Raw genomic sequence first — 15637 nt, 5'->3', positions numbered from 1 at the left:
GTTGCAGTGTTCATTTGATGGATGACTGCTTTCAATGTGCGGCATAATGCATTTTGAAACACTCTGCTTTTACAATGGCGGAATAGTACCGGGAGCTAAAAAAAAGAAAAGAACGACCACTATGTCGCTCCAGAACAGCGAAAGTCATGTCTTGTTTAGATATTGTATTCTAAACATTGTTTTACCATAGTAACAAGCATTGTACATGTTATACAAAGATCTTTAACACTACCGTGGGAGTGGGGACTCCGACAAAATGTGAAATAAATCATGCAAAACAAGTGCTTTGCGCGTATTAATAAGCCGTTTTAATACCATAATTAAAGGATAAGCAACTCCAAAGTAATTCACACTTTCGTCCTGTGTTTTGAAGGTGGCCAATCTTCACCTCCATGTCTTCAGGCTTAAGTCCATGTTCTGCAAGTTCTCTATTTCATCTCCAAATGTTTATCTCACCACTGGAGGTAATTGATTTAATCGAACATGATCGATACCTGACACTCAGCCAGCGCAGACCCCTGCAGGTAGAATCCAGGAGGGCAGGAGAGGGTGACAGTGCTCCCGACAGGTGTGAGCTCCTTTCCAGTGATGACCAAATGAGGGATGGAATGATTGGCAGAGAGCTGGCAGGGAACGGGGCGGCAATGAATGCTGTGCTTAGACCAAGTGCCGTCACTTAGACAGGACAGCGTAGCCGTCTGTGTTGCAAGCTCGTACCCGTCCTCGCATCTGGAACGATGAGGAAAATGAATGGTCACGGACTAGAACATGGGCTTCTTCAAACCTTTCAACACAAAAAATGAAGTGCTCACCTGTAAGTGATCCTGTTTGGGAAGGTGAAGGCCTCTCCTTGCACTTGAGAATTGGCAACAGCAGGAGGCTTTCCACAGCTCACTGGCTCGCAGCTGATCCTCGGCTCACCCCATCGACCATCTCTTCCACAGGAGAGGTGTGGGTACCCCCTGGGCTGGTAGCCAGGCCTGCACCTGTACATCACTGTGTCGGGGAAGGTGGCACTGCCGCCCTGCAGTACAGTGTTTGGAACTGATGGCGGGGCGACGGTGCACCTCCCGCGGCCACACACAGGCACACCAGGGCTCCACACCCCTCCCTTCTCGCACACAGACTGAGCAGGACCGAGCAACTTGTATCCGTCATCGCACTGGAATTGAACTCTGTCTCCGCAGGCACGATTGTGGCCGAGCACCACCCCGAATTTCAAAACGGGGAGGGCACAGACGCAGGGTCGACACTGAGGCACGGTGCCTATCCAGAATCCTTGGGCGGAGCACCGCAGGACTGGGTCCCCGACTATCTCATAACCGTCGAAGCAGACATACTCCACTATGTCATCGTAGTTGAAGCTGGAGCCGTTCAGGAAACCATGGCTGATGTCCTCGGGTGGATCGCAGCTGATGATATCACAGCGAGGTGCTGGTTTGTCCCAAAGGCCATCAGACTGACAAACACGGGTAGGATCTCCATTCATTGTGTATCCTTCATCACATTGATACTTTACCTTACTATTGAAGCCATACTCTGACCCCAACACTCGTCCATTAGATACCGAAGAGGGCTTCTCACAGTGGGCTGGTACGCAGGTAGGAGAATCGTGGCTCCAGGTGCCGTCAGCCTGACAAACACTGACAGACTTCCCTTTTATGACGAAACCGGGCTTGCAACTGAGTTCAATCTCCTTATTATAGACGTAATCTTTCCCTTTGAAAGTGATATCACTGGGGAGTTCAGGGGTACCACATGACACTGACTTGCACAGAGGTTTCTGTCCATTCCATTTTCCGTCAGCCTGACAGACAATATGATCACTGCCTTTGATGACAAAGCCGGGATTACACTTATAGCGGAGGACTTCAGGATACACAAAGGCGGTACCATGAGTTGTGCCGTTAGCTAGAGGTCCTGGGTCACCACAGGAAACAGGGCGACAAGCCGGAGGATCATTGGTCCACAGTTGACCTGATAAACACTGCCTCACTGGATCTCCTTCCAGCTCATATCCTTCCTTACAGGTGTATGTGACCGTGCTGCCGAGGGAGGTGTCTGTTACGTTCACCTGGCCGTGCTCCGGGGTCGGGGGTGTCACACATTCTGCTGGAACACAAGAGGGAGCCGTTCCGTTCCAGCTGCCATCTTCCTGACACACCAAACGCGTGGGGCTTGTGAGGTCGTAGCCTTTATGACACCGGTACTCAATCAGGGTCCCCTGGAGGAAGCTCAAGTCACCAGGGGAGCCTGCTCCCAGCTCCGTAACCCTAACATAGTCACCAAAGTCAATGTGAGGAGGCAGACCGCAGTCGGAGGGCACGCAGACGGGGACAGCACTGGACCAGCCAAACTCCTCGCATGTGAGGTGGTCCTGGCCGACAAGTTGGAATCCTGGGAAACAGCTGTAGAATATGGTGACACCGAAACCATGATCCTGGCCTTCTACAAAGCCGTTTTCAATGGGTTGGGGCGGGGTGCAGGATATTTGCATGCAAACAGGGGGACGAAGATCCCATTCCCCACTTGCTAGGCACTTACGAGTCTCCGGGCCTTGGAGGTGGTAACCACGACGGCAAGAATAGGTGGCACTGTGACCGAACTGAAGCTTTGTGAAAACGACTTTTCCATTTGGAGTCTGTTTTGGGGGCGAGCATTCGATTGGGCGGCAGGAAGGCACCCCTCCAATCCAAAGTCCTTTCTCCCCGCAAAGCACAGTGGCGTTCCCCACTAAATTATAACCAGTCTTACAGCTGTACAGTGCCTTGCTCAAGTACATCAGACCCTGTACGTCCACAATGCCATTGGAAATCTCCACAGGCTGAGGACATTCAACGGGAATACATTCTGGGTATGGAATGCTCCACTGCCCATTGGACAGGCAGGACACGGTGCGCTCTTTTCTTAAAGTGAATCCGTCCATGCATTTGTAGCTCACCACGGAGTTAAAGACAAAAGGTGGAGAAGACGAAGAAGGGCCACCAAATGATACATCAGGCGGAGGTCCACAAACCACTTGCTTGCACCAAGGAAAGGTGTCATTCCACTCCTGGGAGGGCATGCAGCGGAGGATCTGCGCCCCCTCCAGGACGTAGCCCTCCTCGCAGGATAACTCCACCGTTCCAGACGCAGAGTCCAAGCCTTTTAGAACTAGATGATTCTCCTCCAGCTGAGGCTCCGGACACTGCACAGGTGAGCAGCGCGGGCGCTTGGACTTGTCCCACCTTCCGTATTTGAGGCACGTCCAGACGGCATCTCCTGCGAGCTCGTAGCCCTCGTCGCAGAAATACTCCACTTTGCGACCCACCTGGAAGTCAGAGCCCTTGTAGCGTCCGTGCGCAATGCTGGGCGGAGGGTCGCAGGTCAGGAGGACACAGGTGGGGGGGTCGTTGTCAGACCACTGGCGGTTGGCCTGGCAAACTCGCTCTGGACGACCGATCAGTCTGTAGCCAGCGCTGCAGGAATATATCACTTTGCTGTTGAAGGTGAATCGACCTCTGACCTTTTGTGGAAAAGACAAGTAAAAAGTTAGTGTTGTCTATGTTACAGAGACCTTTGTTACTGTTCGTTACGGACCTGGATGTAGCCATTCTTGAGCGAAGGTGGAGAGGAGCAGGACACAGGAACACAGCTAGGCAAAGCTCCGCCCCATTCGCCATTGGCTTTGCAGGTCCGCCTCTTCTCCCCTCGGATCAGGAAACCCTTATCGCAGCTGTACGCCACAATGGCACCAAAACTGTAATTGGTTCCGCTCACATAGCCCCGCTCGATGCTCTCTGGCTTTGAGCATCTCACTGGCACGCAGTTGATACCGTACGGTGAAGGCTCCCACTCCCCTCCCATCAGGCAACGCAGCGTCGCTGTGGTGTTGAGCATGAAGCCCTCCTCACATTTGTAGCTGACCTCAGAGTCGCTCGGGTATTTAGGTTTGTTGACCGAGTCTAAAATAGCGTGAGAGACCTCAGGTGGGCGCAAGCAGAAGTTGGCGATGCAGCGCGGGACCTGTGTTCCATCCGGCGGTGCCCAGACTCCCTGAGCGTTACACACCATCTGAGAGTTGTTGCCGGCAGTGTAGCCGTCAGTACAGTAGTAGTTTGCCGTGTCTCCAAACAGCTGGTGGCTCTCATATGGCTCCGCGTGGTCAATGGCAGGCGGGGGTCCACAGGAGCGGGGCACGCATTGAGCAGAGCTGTCACTCCATTGGCCATTTGGAAGACATTCTCTGGCCTCGGAGCCAATTAGAGTGTATCTGTCAAAGTGGGTTCATTTTTTTAAATAATAGTTTATTGACACATCTAATAATAAAACACAATTCACAGACTTATTTACCCTTCTTTGCAGATGTAGTGCACTTTATTCCCCAGTTCGTAGTTCTCTCCCACAGTCACAGCGTCTCTCAGTGCTGGGGGGTCGCCACAAAGGATGTCCACACAGCGTGGAAAGGGCCTGCTCCACTCTCCTGTATCTTCACAAACCACTTCCATGGGCGCCTGTGGTCTTTGCACAATTAATAGTAGTAAATAGAGTAACCACATGAAAACTGCTGAGAAAATACAGCAGTCAATACTTTGTACTGACTTACAATTGTGTCATGTTGAAAAATACTATAATATGCAACATTTAATAAAAGACAAAGAAACATAACCCTACCTGTATCCTTCAGCACAGGCGTATGAGGCAACTGACAGGTATGTGTTCGAGGTGAGGGTGTAGTGGGCATTATGGACAATTGGAGGTCCCCCGCAGGACACTGGGTGGCAAACAGGTGGCGTCCCACTCCACCTCAGGTTGGAAAGACACTGGAACTCGTAGGGGATTTGCGGAAGGAAACCTTTCATGCAGCTGCAAAAAAAGGTCGAGATACATTTTTTGTCATATTTGCCACATCCCAGGGCATTTGGACCGTCAGTATTTCATATAAACTTAAAGTTGTCAGAGTCAATCTGAGACAAACCTTTTATGGTTTAAGTAGCTTTTTGCATGCAGAAACGAAAAGAAGTCAACTCAAGTTTGCCCACCCCTAGTCTAGGTGCTGACACAATGCAGAGTTAACCCTCCTCTTGCCTGTTTGGAAGCGAGACAATGAAAATAGAAAATATTTGGAGGAATGACAAAATTCTCAAGCTCATTTACATTTATTAAGTGATGAATTCATATATTTATTGACTGACTATAACTTGAGCATAGTCCACTATGGGGGGGGGGGTAGGTGCTGGAGCCTATCCCAGCTGTCTTTGGGCGAGAGGCGGGGTACACCCTGGACTGGTCGCCAGCCAATCACAGGGCACATATAGACAAACAACTCATACCTATGGACAATTTGGAGTCGCCAATTAACCTAGCATGTTTTTGGAATGTGGGAGGAAACCGGAGTACCCGGAGAAAACCCACGCATGCATGGGGAGAACATGCAAACTCCACACAGAGATGGCCAAGGGTGGAATTGAACCCTAGTCTCCTAGCTGTGAGGTCTGCGCGCTAACCACTAGAACACTCTGCCGCCCTCACATTATTATTATTAATATTTATTATTATACGGGAGCCAGGCAACAACATTTCGTTGGCAGTTTCACTGCTGTGTTATTGTGCAGTGACAATAAAGAAAGTCTATCTATCCATCCATCCATCCATCCATCCATCTCACAATGACATCATCCATTCTTGTGTAATGGCTACAAGGCTTAATTAATTAACAATCCAGTGATATTGGTCAAAGGTTACCTGAAGGTCACCTTGCTTCCATATGTGAAGTTGGTGCCCTTCATTAAAGAATTCTCTGGAACAGATGGCACCGGGCAAGAGAGGGCTAAGGTGCAACACATTGACATTCATTAGTGTATTTCATTTTGTGGAACACCGTCTCAAGTTCCGTTAACCACCTCTGCAGTAAGGGAGAGGACCGTCCCAGCTTCCTGTCTCCAGGCAATGAAGGTGGGACGAGCCAATCAGCTCATAGCCATTCTCGCAGCCAAAGACGACTTGACCGCCCATCAGGAAGTTGCTTCCATCTCTGTGACCGAAGTCAGGAGACCCAGGGTTGTCACACTTCACCGGCTCTAGTCACACACACACACACAACCAAATTTACTTTTTCACAGCTTCATTCTGAGTAAAAATAGATGCTTCTGTGTGTCTTTCATTTACCTGTACAGTTCTTGCCATCTCCACTGTAAGGATGGATGCACGTGCAGATATAAGAGCCATCAGTGTTCCGACAGCTTGCGTGGCTGTCACAGTCCGATCCCAGGGCGCATTCGTCCACATCTCAAATGCACACACACATAGAACCAATAAAACACCAATGTGCCTTTGCTTTTTAAATGTAAACACAACTTCAAGTACCAAGACAAGCCGGAGGATTTGATCCCCACTTGCCACTATTGGCACAGTGGATCTTTGCATCGCCCAGCAGGTAAAAGCCCACGTTACACTGGTAGGTGACTGAGCCACCAGCATAGAAGTCCACACCCTGAAACACACCGTTCTCCAGAGGTGGAGGAGACCCGCAGGACACTCCTGTCTCGAACAAAAGTATATGCAGAGGAGAATGCAGTTATAATGGATGCAAAATACTAGTATAGTCAAATATATCATCTGTGTATTTTCCCCTCAGGATCCCTGCCGAGCTCTCATGAAATGCATTTTTGCCACCTTGTGTCTGTTTTTATGGTTTAAAAGTACTTGGAAGTGACATGCATTAGTGGTGGGTTGCATCATCCCCTCTTTTTGACTCCCGGCCCAAAAAAATGTAATAGATGAATCAATTGCGTTAATTATGATGAATTAATTAACTCACTAGCAAGATCTCAGTGCATAAACTGGTCATATATCTCATCTCGTTTCATATTATCTACATACTGTATTGTATATAACTCTGGGAAAAACTGTTGATTTTGTTAATGCTTGGGTTGTTTACAACATTGGACCGCCGCTTCGGACCTAGACCAGTAAGTCTGCAAATGAAAAATGAGCACGCTGGCTGAAGAAATGTTTTCAAGACAATGAAAGAGGATGAATATGCAGCTTACATGATGTTCATATATTTAATCATAAAGACTGAATTTTGTCTTTTAAGGGCACGTACGTGACTCGTCATTAATTCAGTTGTTTCATTTTTTTTCAATCAAGTCCCACCACTGGTATTTATAGATGTAAATAGTCTATTTACGCTGGCAGCTGGGAAGAGGGTGGCTCCACTCTCCTTTATTTTGACATTGCAGCACTGGCTCCCCCACCAGGTAGAAGCCGGGATCACAGGAGAGCTGGACCTGGGCGCCTGGGCTCACCTCCACATTGGAGGCATGGAGATGAGGCACAGCATTTTCAAGCTGCGGACAGTCTGGAAACAAAGAAGGGAACATTTTTGTTGGTGCAATCTATAGTATTTAAAAATGTAACACTGATACTGGTACACTTACCAGCACAGAAAATACTACTGAGGTTGACTTTAACTCGACCCACGACTCCATTAAGAAAGTCTGGCCAGGCAAGAACATTTCCTCGGTGGGTGACATGGGAGGCCGGGCAGTTGCTTGCAAGCACCTTGATCTACAAAAAAAAATCTACTAAATGTGCACCTGAGGAAATGTTTCAGTTCTCTTAAATGTACCTGCTGGGGAGTGAGGACACGATCCCAGATGTTGAGCTGGCTGATGGAGCCAACAAAGGATTCAACAGGGTTGAAACCCTCACCCCTCTGGTCCTGGTCCTGACCCAACACCAGAGCCCCTCCACCTACAGGACACAAGTAAAGCCATTAACAACCATAACAGGTAATCACATCATCTTTTGGTCTGCTTTGATAGCACTACACCTGGGATACTGGAGCCCACCGACAGGCCTTTGCCTCCGTCTGATGGCTTCCCATTGATGTAGATTCTCCAGTCTCCATCCCAGCTTCTCCAGGACACTCCGATGTGATACCAGTTGCCCGTGTTCACAGCAGGACAGTCGGTAATCCGTTCCTTGCCATTCACGTACAACACCCACCTGCAGGGACACAACCAGGGGGAGGTGATCAAATATGCCTGACTGTAAATGAGGGACAGTTGTGTAGGTGCATCACTGACCCGTTGTAGTCTATGAGAAGGAAGGCGTTATCACTGCCCTCTACAGCGTAGGAGATGGGCGTTCCATAATTGGTAGTGTCTGATGACCTCATCCAGAAAGTGCACGTGATCTCTGTGAGTGCCGGCATTACTCCGTCCATCAATACGTAACCATGGATACCCGACACCTCAAAGTCCAAATTGAAAGCAGAAGACATCTCTGGTAGGACAAAACAAAATAAAACAAAAACACATGAGGGGATGAGGTAACATTTTCATGGCAATCCATTAACATGCTTTGGTTGCCATGGTGATGAGTCATCTGTCCTATAGTACCTGTCTCACACCTGGTTCCGTTGAACCCAGGGAGGCAGCGGCATGTGTAGGACCCTAGACCGTCCAGGCAGCTGGCCCCATTCACACAGGGGTTGGGGTCACACTCATCCACGTCCACCTCGCAAAGTCGACCCCGGTAGCCCTCCACACACTGACACCTGTGACGGATGGAAACATTATATCAAAAGTAACAAGTAGAATGGGGGTAAATATTTTTCAGTCAGGGTGACACAGTGAAAAATGAAAGGCTGCAGGGGCCACTGTAAATCAACACATGCAAATATGCAATAATTTATTTGCTATTTACTTTTTGAAATGTTCAAAAAAATTCTTTCTTCAATAATATTTGTAATTTTGAGGCAAATGTTTAAATATGTTTTTTAAACAATATAAATGTAATATTTTGACTTCATTCTCATAATATCATAACTAATTTTCCAAAAAATACAATTTTAATTTGTTTCTTTTTAAACTTGAGGTAGCGGACATGAGGATGCTGAGGTTCTCATTGGGAGTGACCAGGATGGATAGGATCAGGACCGAGTACATCAGAGGGACATTACATGTTAGAGACCTTGAAGATAAAGTCAGAAAGGCCAGACTGAGATGGTTGGGACATGTCCAGAGGAGACATCATGAATATATTGGTAGAAGGATGCTGCGTTTAGAGCTGCCAGGTAGGAGGCAAAGTTTCTTTTTCATAGTATTTTGACTTGGAAAAAAAATGTTTTTTAATGTAATGTTTCAACCCTAGCATATTCTTGAAATATTGTGACTTTATTTTCTTGATAGAATACAGCTTTTTCTCTTAATATTTTGATTTTATTATAAAATTACAGAGCTATTTTCAATTTCTGATGTGGATTTTGTTTCCCCCTATTACAAACTATATAACTATTTCAAATTTCTTCTTGTAAATATTCTTCTTCTAATTATAACTGTATTCCCATAATATTATGACTTTGTCCCCATAATATTCTAACTTGTTCCCTTATTGTTTTAGGTTTCTCATAATATAATGACTTTTTTTTTCTTTAGCATTTCAACTCTATGCTGCTATAAATTATATTACATTAAAATTTGGACTTTTTATATATATATGTACGTATATATAATATATATTTAGACTAAATATTATGCTAAATAAATAAAAACACCCTAAATTATACTATATTATACAGTATGTATGCAGGCATGCCCTGTAAAGCATTTTTATCACTACCCACAGAGGGCAGCACTATGACTGTACATACAGTACATCACCTGAAATCGTTAACAGCATCAAGACATGAGCCGCCATTAAGACAGGGAACGCTGTAACACTCGTCCACGTCGACTTCGCAGCGGTCCCCGGAGAAGCCGACGGCGCAGTCGCAAGCGAAACCACCCACCAAGTCCTCACACCTGCCGTTGTTCTCGCAGGGGTTGGATAGGCATTCATTTATTTCCAGTTCACAACGAGGTCCTGGGAGGAAGACAAATACGTGAAGCATAAATGGATTCAGAATACATGACGTATTCTATTTGAATGCAGTCTCACCTGTGAAGCCGGCGGGACAACTGCACGTGAACTTATTGACCTCGTCCACACACACGCCTTCGTTTAGGCACGGGGACGAGAGACATTCGTTCACCTCCGCCTCACACACAGAGCCTGACAAAACAGCGCGCAAAGATTAAGTGAGATGAGGATAAAAGTAAATAACTTTTTATGCGGTGCCTTACCTACGTATCCAGGTTTGCACTCACACTGGAATTCTCCCATACCATCCTTACACCGGCCTCCATTCAGACATGGAGCCGAGTCGCACTCATCCACGTCCATCTCACACTTGGCCCCTGTGGAGGGGAGAAACAAAGAGATGGAGTGATAATGATGTCCATGAGAAAGCCTACCTAAGGGAATATGCACCTGTGAATCCAGGCATGCAGGTGCAAACGTAGCCAGCCCCGACCTCCTCACACATTCCCTTATTTTGACAGGGATTCAGAAAGCACTCATGGAAAACCTGGAAGGAGCAGATCTGGATGAGGTAAACCTCACAGCACAGGGAGAATAAAATAAACAGGCGGCAGACCTGGCTGCTGGCTTGGTAGTCCTCACTGACCTCCACCTCTGGAGCGGCAGTTACACTCTCCTCTTTGGGGAGGAAGCTGGAGCCAAAACCTGAGGATAACACCCACGAAAAAACAAAACCAGACTGTGTCAGCAGAGCCAAAGACGGATATGTTTAACTATACAAGCCTTACTGGAGCAGTGTTGAATAGTGGTCGCCCCGGTAACCGTGGTAGTGCCATAAAAAGGGCAGGACAGGCAATAAGAGCGGCCGTGATCAGGCTGGTAGTAATCTCTTGGGCAAGCGTAGCAGGGAACGAGGCCCGTACGGGAGAAATGACCTGATGAACACGGGACTGTGGGAGAGAATTGAGGCTTTGATGAAAAGCAGGTTTTTAGTATTCATTCATACATTTTAATCAAATTACAAAAAAATCCCATACATACAATTCTTAAAATACACATCATTATCCAACATAAATATGATCATTTTGGGGGGGAAGCAGTGCCATCTGGTTGACACGAAAATCAATTTCTGGGGATCACAATAGATGAAAATATGAGCTGGAAACCTCATATTACAAATATATAATATAAAGTGGCAAGAAATATTTCAGTATTGAACAACGCAAAACTTGTTCTCAATCAGAAATCACTCCACACTCTTTATTGCTCTCTGGTTCTACCATATCTTACTTATTGTGTGGAAATATGGGGGTAATAACTATAAAAGCAATCTTCACTCGCTAAATGTACTGCAAAAAAGGTCAGTAAGGATAATTCATAATGCCGCTTACAGAGAACATACTAACTCCTTATTTCTAAAATCACAAATACTAGTTAATTTTCAAACAGCTAAAATAATGCATAAGGCTAAAAACAACCAATTACCTAAATATGTCACTAATACTAATACTAATACAAGAGAGGAGAAATATGATCTCAGGGAAGAACTAAATTTGAAACACTTAGATACTAGGACTACGTTAAAAAGCCATAGCATTTCAGTATGTGGAATCAAACTATGGAATGGATTGAGTAAGGAACTCAAACAATGCACAATGATGAGCTAATTCAAGAAACAATACAAGCAGTTGATGTTTGCTAAATACAAGGATGAAGAGTCTTGAACCAGTCATGATGTGCTATACATATCACTATATTGACACTTACTATGGTACCCATTATGTCATTGGATGGTCATATCACCTGTATATATCAAACTGTATTATGGAAAGCAGGAAGTGAACAAATGTAACAGTTACTGATTGTAAAAGTACCAGATGGAGGGGTAGGATTTAATAAGCTTTGCTTCTTCCTACTCCTTTTGGACATGTGGAACTGTGAACTGATTATGTTATGCACTCAATTGTAATCTGATGCATGTTCAAATGAAATAAAACCATTACCATTACCAAATACAATGTTGCAATGCTTTTTTTGTCACAAGGAACAAATGTGTCACATTTTGTGATATTATGCTGCATGCTTTGACTGTGGAAAAGTAGTGCCATCTGGTGGATAATGAAACAAATGAAAACTGAAAACTTAGGAGTCCATATTACCAAATGAAGTATTTGATGACTTTAATTTAGGATTAATGTGGGATCAAAAATTGCATTTTCAATGGGACATTTTAGTTCAAATGTGTCACCTTTTCTTGCCATTTTAGACAAATTCAGGTACCGTAGATGTATATAGAAATGGCTTAAATGATGACACAATGGCATGAAAGAAAGAAACTGTGTCACCTCCACACTCCATCTCATCCACAGCTCCCCTGGTGACGGTGGAGGTGTCGTCAGGACAGACCAGACATTCTCTGGCACCATAACCAGGCTGGAAGTGACCAAGTGGACACGACTCGCATATCTCCAAGCCGTTCAGAGAGTGACTGCCGGGCTTACACTGCCCTAAAAACACATACATTATGTAGCATTTGCACTTGAATTCAGATTTGAAATGATTTCATGTCACACCTTTGCATTCAGCCATGCTGCGAGAGTGCAGGTAGGCGGTGGAGGTCCCCGCAGGGCAGGATTTACACTCCAGTTGACCCTCCTGGTCCTGGTAGGAGCCTATCCAGCAGCTCTCACACTCATTATATTCCAGAGAGAAATACGTTCCCACCGGGCATTGGACTGCAAAAAGCGCACACAGTGATGAGGCGGCAAAAACAAACAGAGCAGATTATCAAAGCGGCCCCATCCAACCCACCACACATTCTTCCTTTGAGCACCGAGCCCGGTCTGCAGAACAGCGAGGCCCTCTTGCTCTCCAGTGATTTGGGGTCGGCGACAATCATCTCGGAGGACACATGGAAGCTGGACAGCGGCTGCCTGGCCAGCGTTCGCTTCAGACGATTCGTTAGCTGCTCCAGGGTTCGCAGGAGCCTTCGCTGATTGGCCACCTCGATGGAATCGTTCCTCGATAGTGGGAGAGGGATGCTTGCTGGGAGAGAACCAAAGTTTGGAGGCGAACTGACACTCAGGGAATATTCACTTGTTAGAAAGGGTTATTTATTCTACCTGTGATGTTGAAAAAGATCTGTATCTTCTGGTCTCTGGTGGGGCCCCGAATCTTTCTGTGCCTTTTGCTGCGATGGCGTGGTTCTAGGCTGCTGTCCTGCTGGCGGGCACCTGTTGCAAAGCCTGACTCAAAGTATGCATAGTCTTGTGTGCCCTGAGGACCCCACCCTCCTGGTGCTGATGGATATTAGACCTTATTAGTATAGCAAATCAACAGGATGCTTCCCTCGTAAACACAGTTTACCTATGGAAAATCCATTCTCGTAGTCGTAGTTGTACTCCAGACAGTGGCCTTGTGACATCACCTCCAGTTTGCAAGTGACATCATCGCCGCTGCAAATATTTGGCAGCTGCGGAGAACATAAAAATGTCAGAGTTCATGGAAGGAAACATTCCACAGGTGACTGCTTCTCACCATGCTTCCCAGTTTGGAGTTGAAGTGTCCAGTAAATGACTTGACCAGGTCTAGGTCGTCACAGCGAGAGGCTTTAAACAGCATCTCGAATGGCTTTAGCCCGTTGTTGGCCACTCGGTTCACTGGTAATAAAAACATTTTTGCACAGGGACGTTCATTTACGATATGGATAAATATATAGGAAGTCATAAAGTCATAAATAAAATAAGTAATATGATTATTGTAGTCAAAGATCCTCTATATAAATGGAAGGTTCTGCAGTTTTTAAGGACCTACTGTAACAATGTTAGTCAAAGATCCTCTATATGAAGTTTTTAAAGCACTTTGTTGTTTCTAGGATTTCCTGCAAAAATATTAGTCAAAGATCTTCTATATAAATGGAGGGCTCTGCAGTTTTTAAGGACCTACTGTAATAATGCTAGTCAAAGATCCTCTATGTCAGGGGTGGGCAAATACTTTCACTCGTGGGCCGCATTGAGGAAACAAAATTGTCCGGGGGGGCCAGAACATATATATATATTTAACACACACACTATTTTATACTTATAATTTTCCTTGAATTTTTTTTTGTCTAATTTTATCTGTAAGTGTTATATACTATCAGCTGTATGTTTTCATGTCCCTTTTTTTAGGAGCACTTCAAACATCACACCACATCTAACTACGTCATTTAATTTGACAGTTTTGTTGTTTTTTTTTTACTAAATAAGACTTGCAAGTCATGTTGCCAGTTTGTATGTTAAAGTTGAAATACTTAGAAAGCAACTGGCGGGCCGGATTCAAACGCTTGGTGGGCCGCATGTGGCCCCCGGGCCGTAGTTTGCCCACCCCTGCTCTATGTCAGTGCTTCTCCCCCTTTGGGGGAAGGAGCTGTAAACTGTTATTGGATGACAGGCTTGTGTTGTGTTTTTATAGCACTAAACAGTTTCCTGGTTTCAGTTTCAAGTTTGGTCTGGACAGTGCAGATGAATTAAATCTTTAGTATATCAAATTGTGGGGGTGAAAGATTTCCTAATCATTGAGAACCAATGCTCTATACGAAAGCAGACCTCCGTTTTTAAGGACCTACTTAAAAAAGCTTCAGTATAGTAGTCTATCTGTGCAGCGTGGTTAGATGCTGCATTCAATGTCCTTCGGCCAAGGTGGAACAGGTGCACATAACATAACAAACCAATAATCCATTTAAACTGTAAACCTGATGTCCATAAAATTTCCATAAAATTCCATAAAATAAAAAAAAATGTGTAAAAAATGTTGTGAAGGTTTATGTTAAAAGTTTCCCGGTACTGGTTGGTGGGCGGGGCCGAACTGGGCCAGGTTCTGGTGGTTGCGGACCCCTGCTCTATATAACAGGAGACCTAAAGACCTACTGCAAGTCATTAGTCACAGATACTCTGTATGAGATACTGGAATCACTTCGCTGTTCTTCAGGATCTGCTACCCTCGTCAACAATCATGTATGTTAGTGTTTTCAAAAAACTGCTTGAAGTGAATCTGTGTTGATTCCTGTACTGGAGCATGTTGTGTTGCCCTAACCTGAGCAGTCGGGTCTGTCTGCAGAGTAGGGTGGCTCCCACAAACCATTGTGGGCGCAGAAGTAGCTGTGCACTGCGTCCTGAGTGAAACTGTAGCCTGGTTTACAGTGCAGGGTACAATTAAAGCCTTTTTCTTCCTCCAAGCAGATGAACTCTCCATTTATTGGGGAATACGGCTGCTCACAATTCGTGCCTGGACAAAAAATACAAATATAGCAGTAAGTATAAACACTGATGTACACAAAAACACATCCAGTGAGATGATAAGATTTCTGTACCTCGTACAGTGACGGTGAGGTTGCAAGTGCGGGTGTTTCCTGCAGCATCAGTAGCGGTGTACTGGACCAGAGTCTCTCCGACTGGGAACAGTGAATCTGGAGGATGGGTGGTAGTCACAGAGAGTCGGCCACCTGTCCAAATGATGTAAAAACTCATCATAATCACACAACACATGTAAATACAGTAGAAGAATAGGAAAAAGATGGTTACTCCACCATGTAGTAATTCACGTTCTGCTTGGGGATGAAATATGTATTTCCCTATATCATAGGGCATATATAGGCATTCTCTTTTTGTCCTGTAGGGGGCAGTCTTAATCTTAGTATATTTTTCAAAAGACTACATGCATTCCCCCTAATATACTGCTAACTTTACTGGTGGTATATGGACATGTCGTGAGATGAAATAAGGGATTGAAGAGGCAAGTGTTCCGAGAG

General features: G+C 45.5%; 1 protein-coding gene across 1 annotated transcript in view; it reads right to left on the bottom strand.

Annotated features, from left to right (window-relative positions):
* svep1 (sushi, von Willebrand factor type A, EGF and pentraxin domain containing 1) overlaps positions 1-15637 on the bottom strand; it is a 60149-nt gene that overhangs the window by 9569 nt on the left and 34943 nt on the right. Inside the window, exons 11-39 of the mRNA XM_058066490.2 lie at positions 15200-15331; positions 14923-15114; positions 13387-13508; positions 13216-13321; positions 12972-13148; positions 12661-12894; positions 12423-12584; positions 12195-12356; positions 10638-10799; positions 10466-10554; positions 10300-10396; positions 10113-10226; positions 9928-10041; positions 9651-9852; positions 8388-8545; positions 8073-8271; positions 7817-7992; positions 7613-7737; positions 7422-7551; positions 7172-7342; positions 6346-6519; positions 6148-6267; positions 5883-6059; positions 5725-5809; positions 4654-4845; positions 4333-4500; positions 3580-4252; positions 813-3505; positions 495-729 (exon numbers count right to left, since the gene is read on the bottom strand). Coding sequence (XP_057922473.2) covers positions 495-729; positions 813-3505; positions 3580-4252; positions 4333-4500; positions 4654-4845; positions 5725-5809; positions 5883-6059; positions 6148-6267; positions 6346-6519; positions 7172-7342; positions 7422-7551; positions 7613-7737; positions 7817-7992; positions 8073-8271; positions 8388-8545; positions 9651-9852; positions 9928-10041; positions 10113-10226; positions 10300-10396; positions 10466-10554; positions 10638-10799; positions 12195-12356; positions 12423-12584; positions 12661-12894; positions 12972-13148; positions 13216-13321; positions 13387-13508; positions 14923-15114; positions 15200-15331 — 7541 coding nt within the window. The remainder of the gene's footprint in view (positions 1-494; positions 730-812; positions 3506-3579; positions 4253-4332; positions 4501-4653; positions 4846-5724; positions 5810-5882; positions 6060-6147; positions 6268-6345; positions 6520-7171; positions 7343-7421; positions 7552-7612; positions 7738-7816; positions 7993-8072; positions 8272-8387; positions 8546-9650; positions 9853-9927; positions 10042-10112; positions 10227-10299; positions 10397-10465; positions 10555-10637; positions 10800-12194; positions 12357-12422; positions 12585-12660; positions 12895-12971; positions 13149-13215; positions 13322-13386; positions 13509-14922; positions 15115-15199; positions 15332-15637) is intronic.

The sequence above is a fragment of the Doryrhamphus excisus genome, linkage group LG2, assembly GCF_037039965.1.
Source record: "Doryrhamphus excisus strain RoL-2023G ecotype Guam linkage group LG2, RoL_Dexc_Guam_v1.1, whole genome shotgun sequence".
Classification (NCBI taxonomy): Eukaryota; Metazoa; Chordata; class Actinopteri; order Syngnathiformes; family Syngnathidae; genus Doryrhamphus; species Doryrhamphus excisus.
Note: the sequence above shows the minus strand (reverse complement) of the source record. Positions and strands in the feature narration are given on the sequence as shown.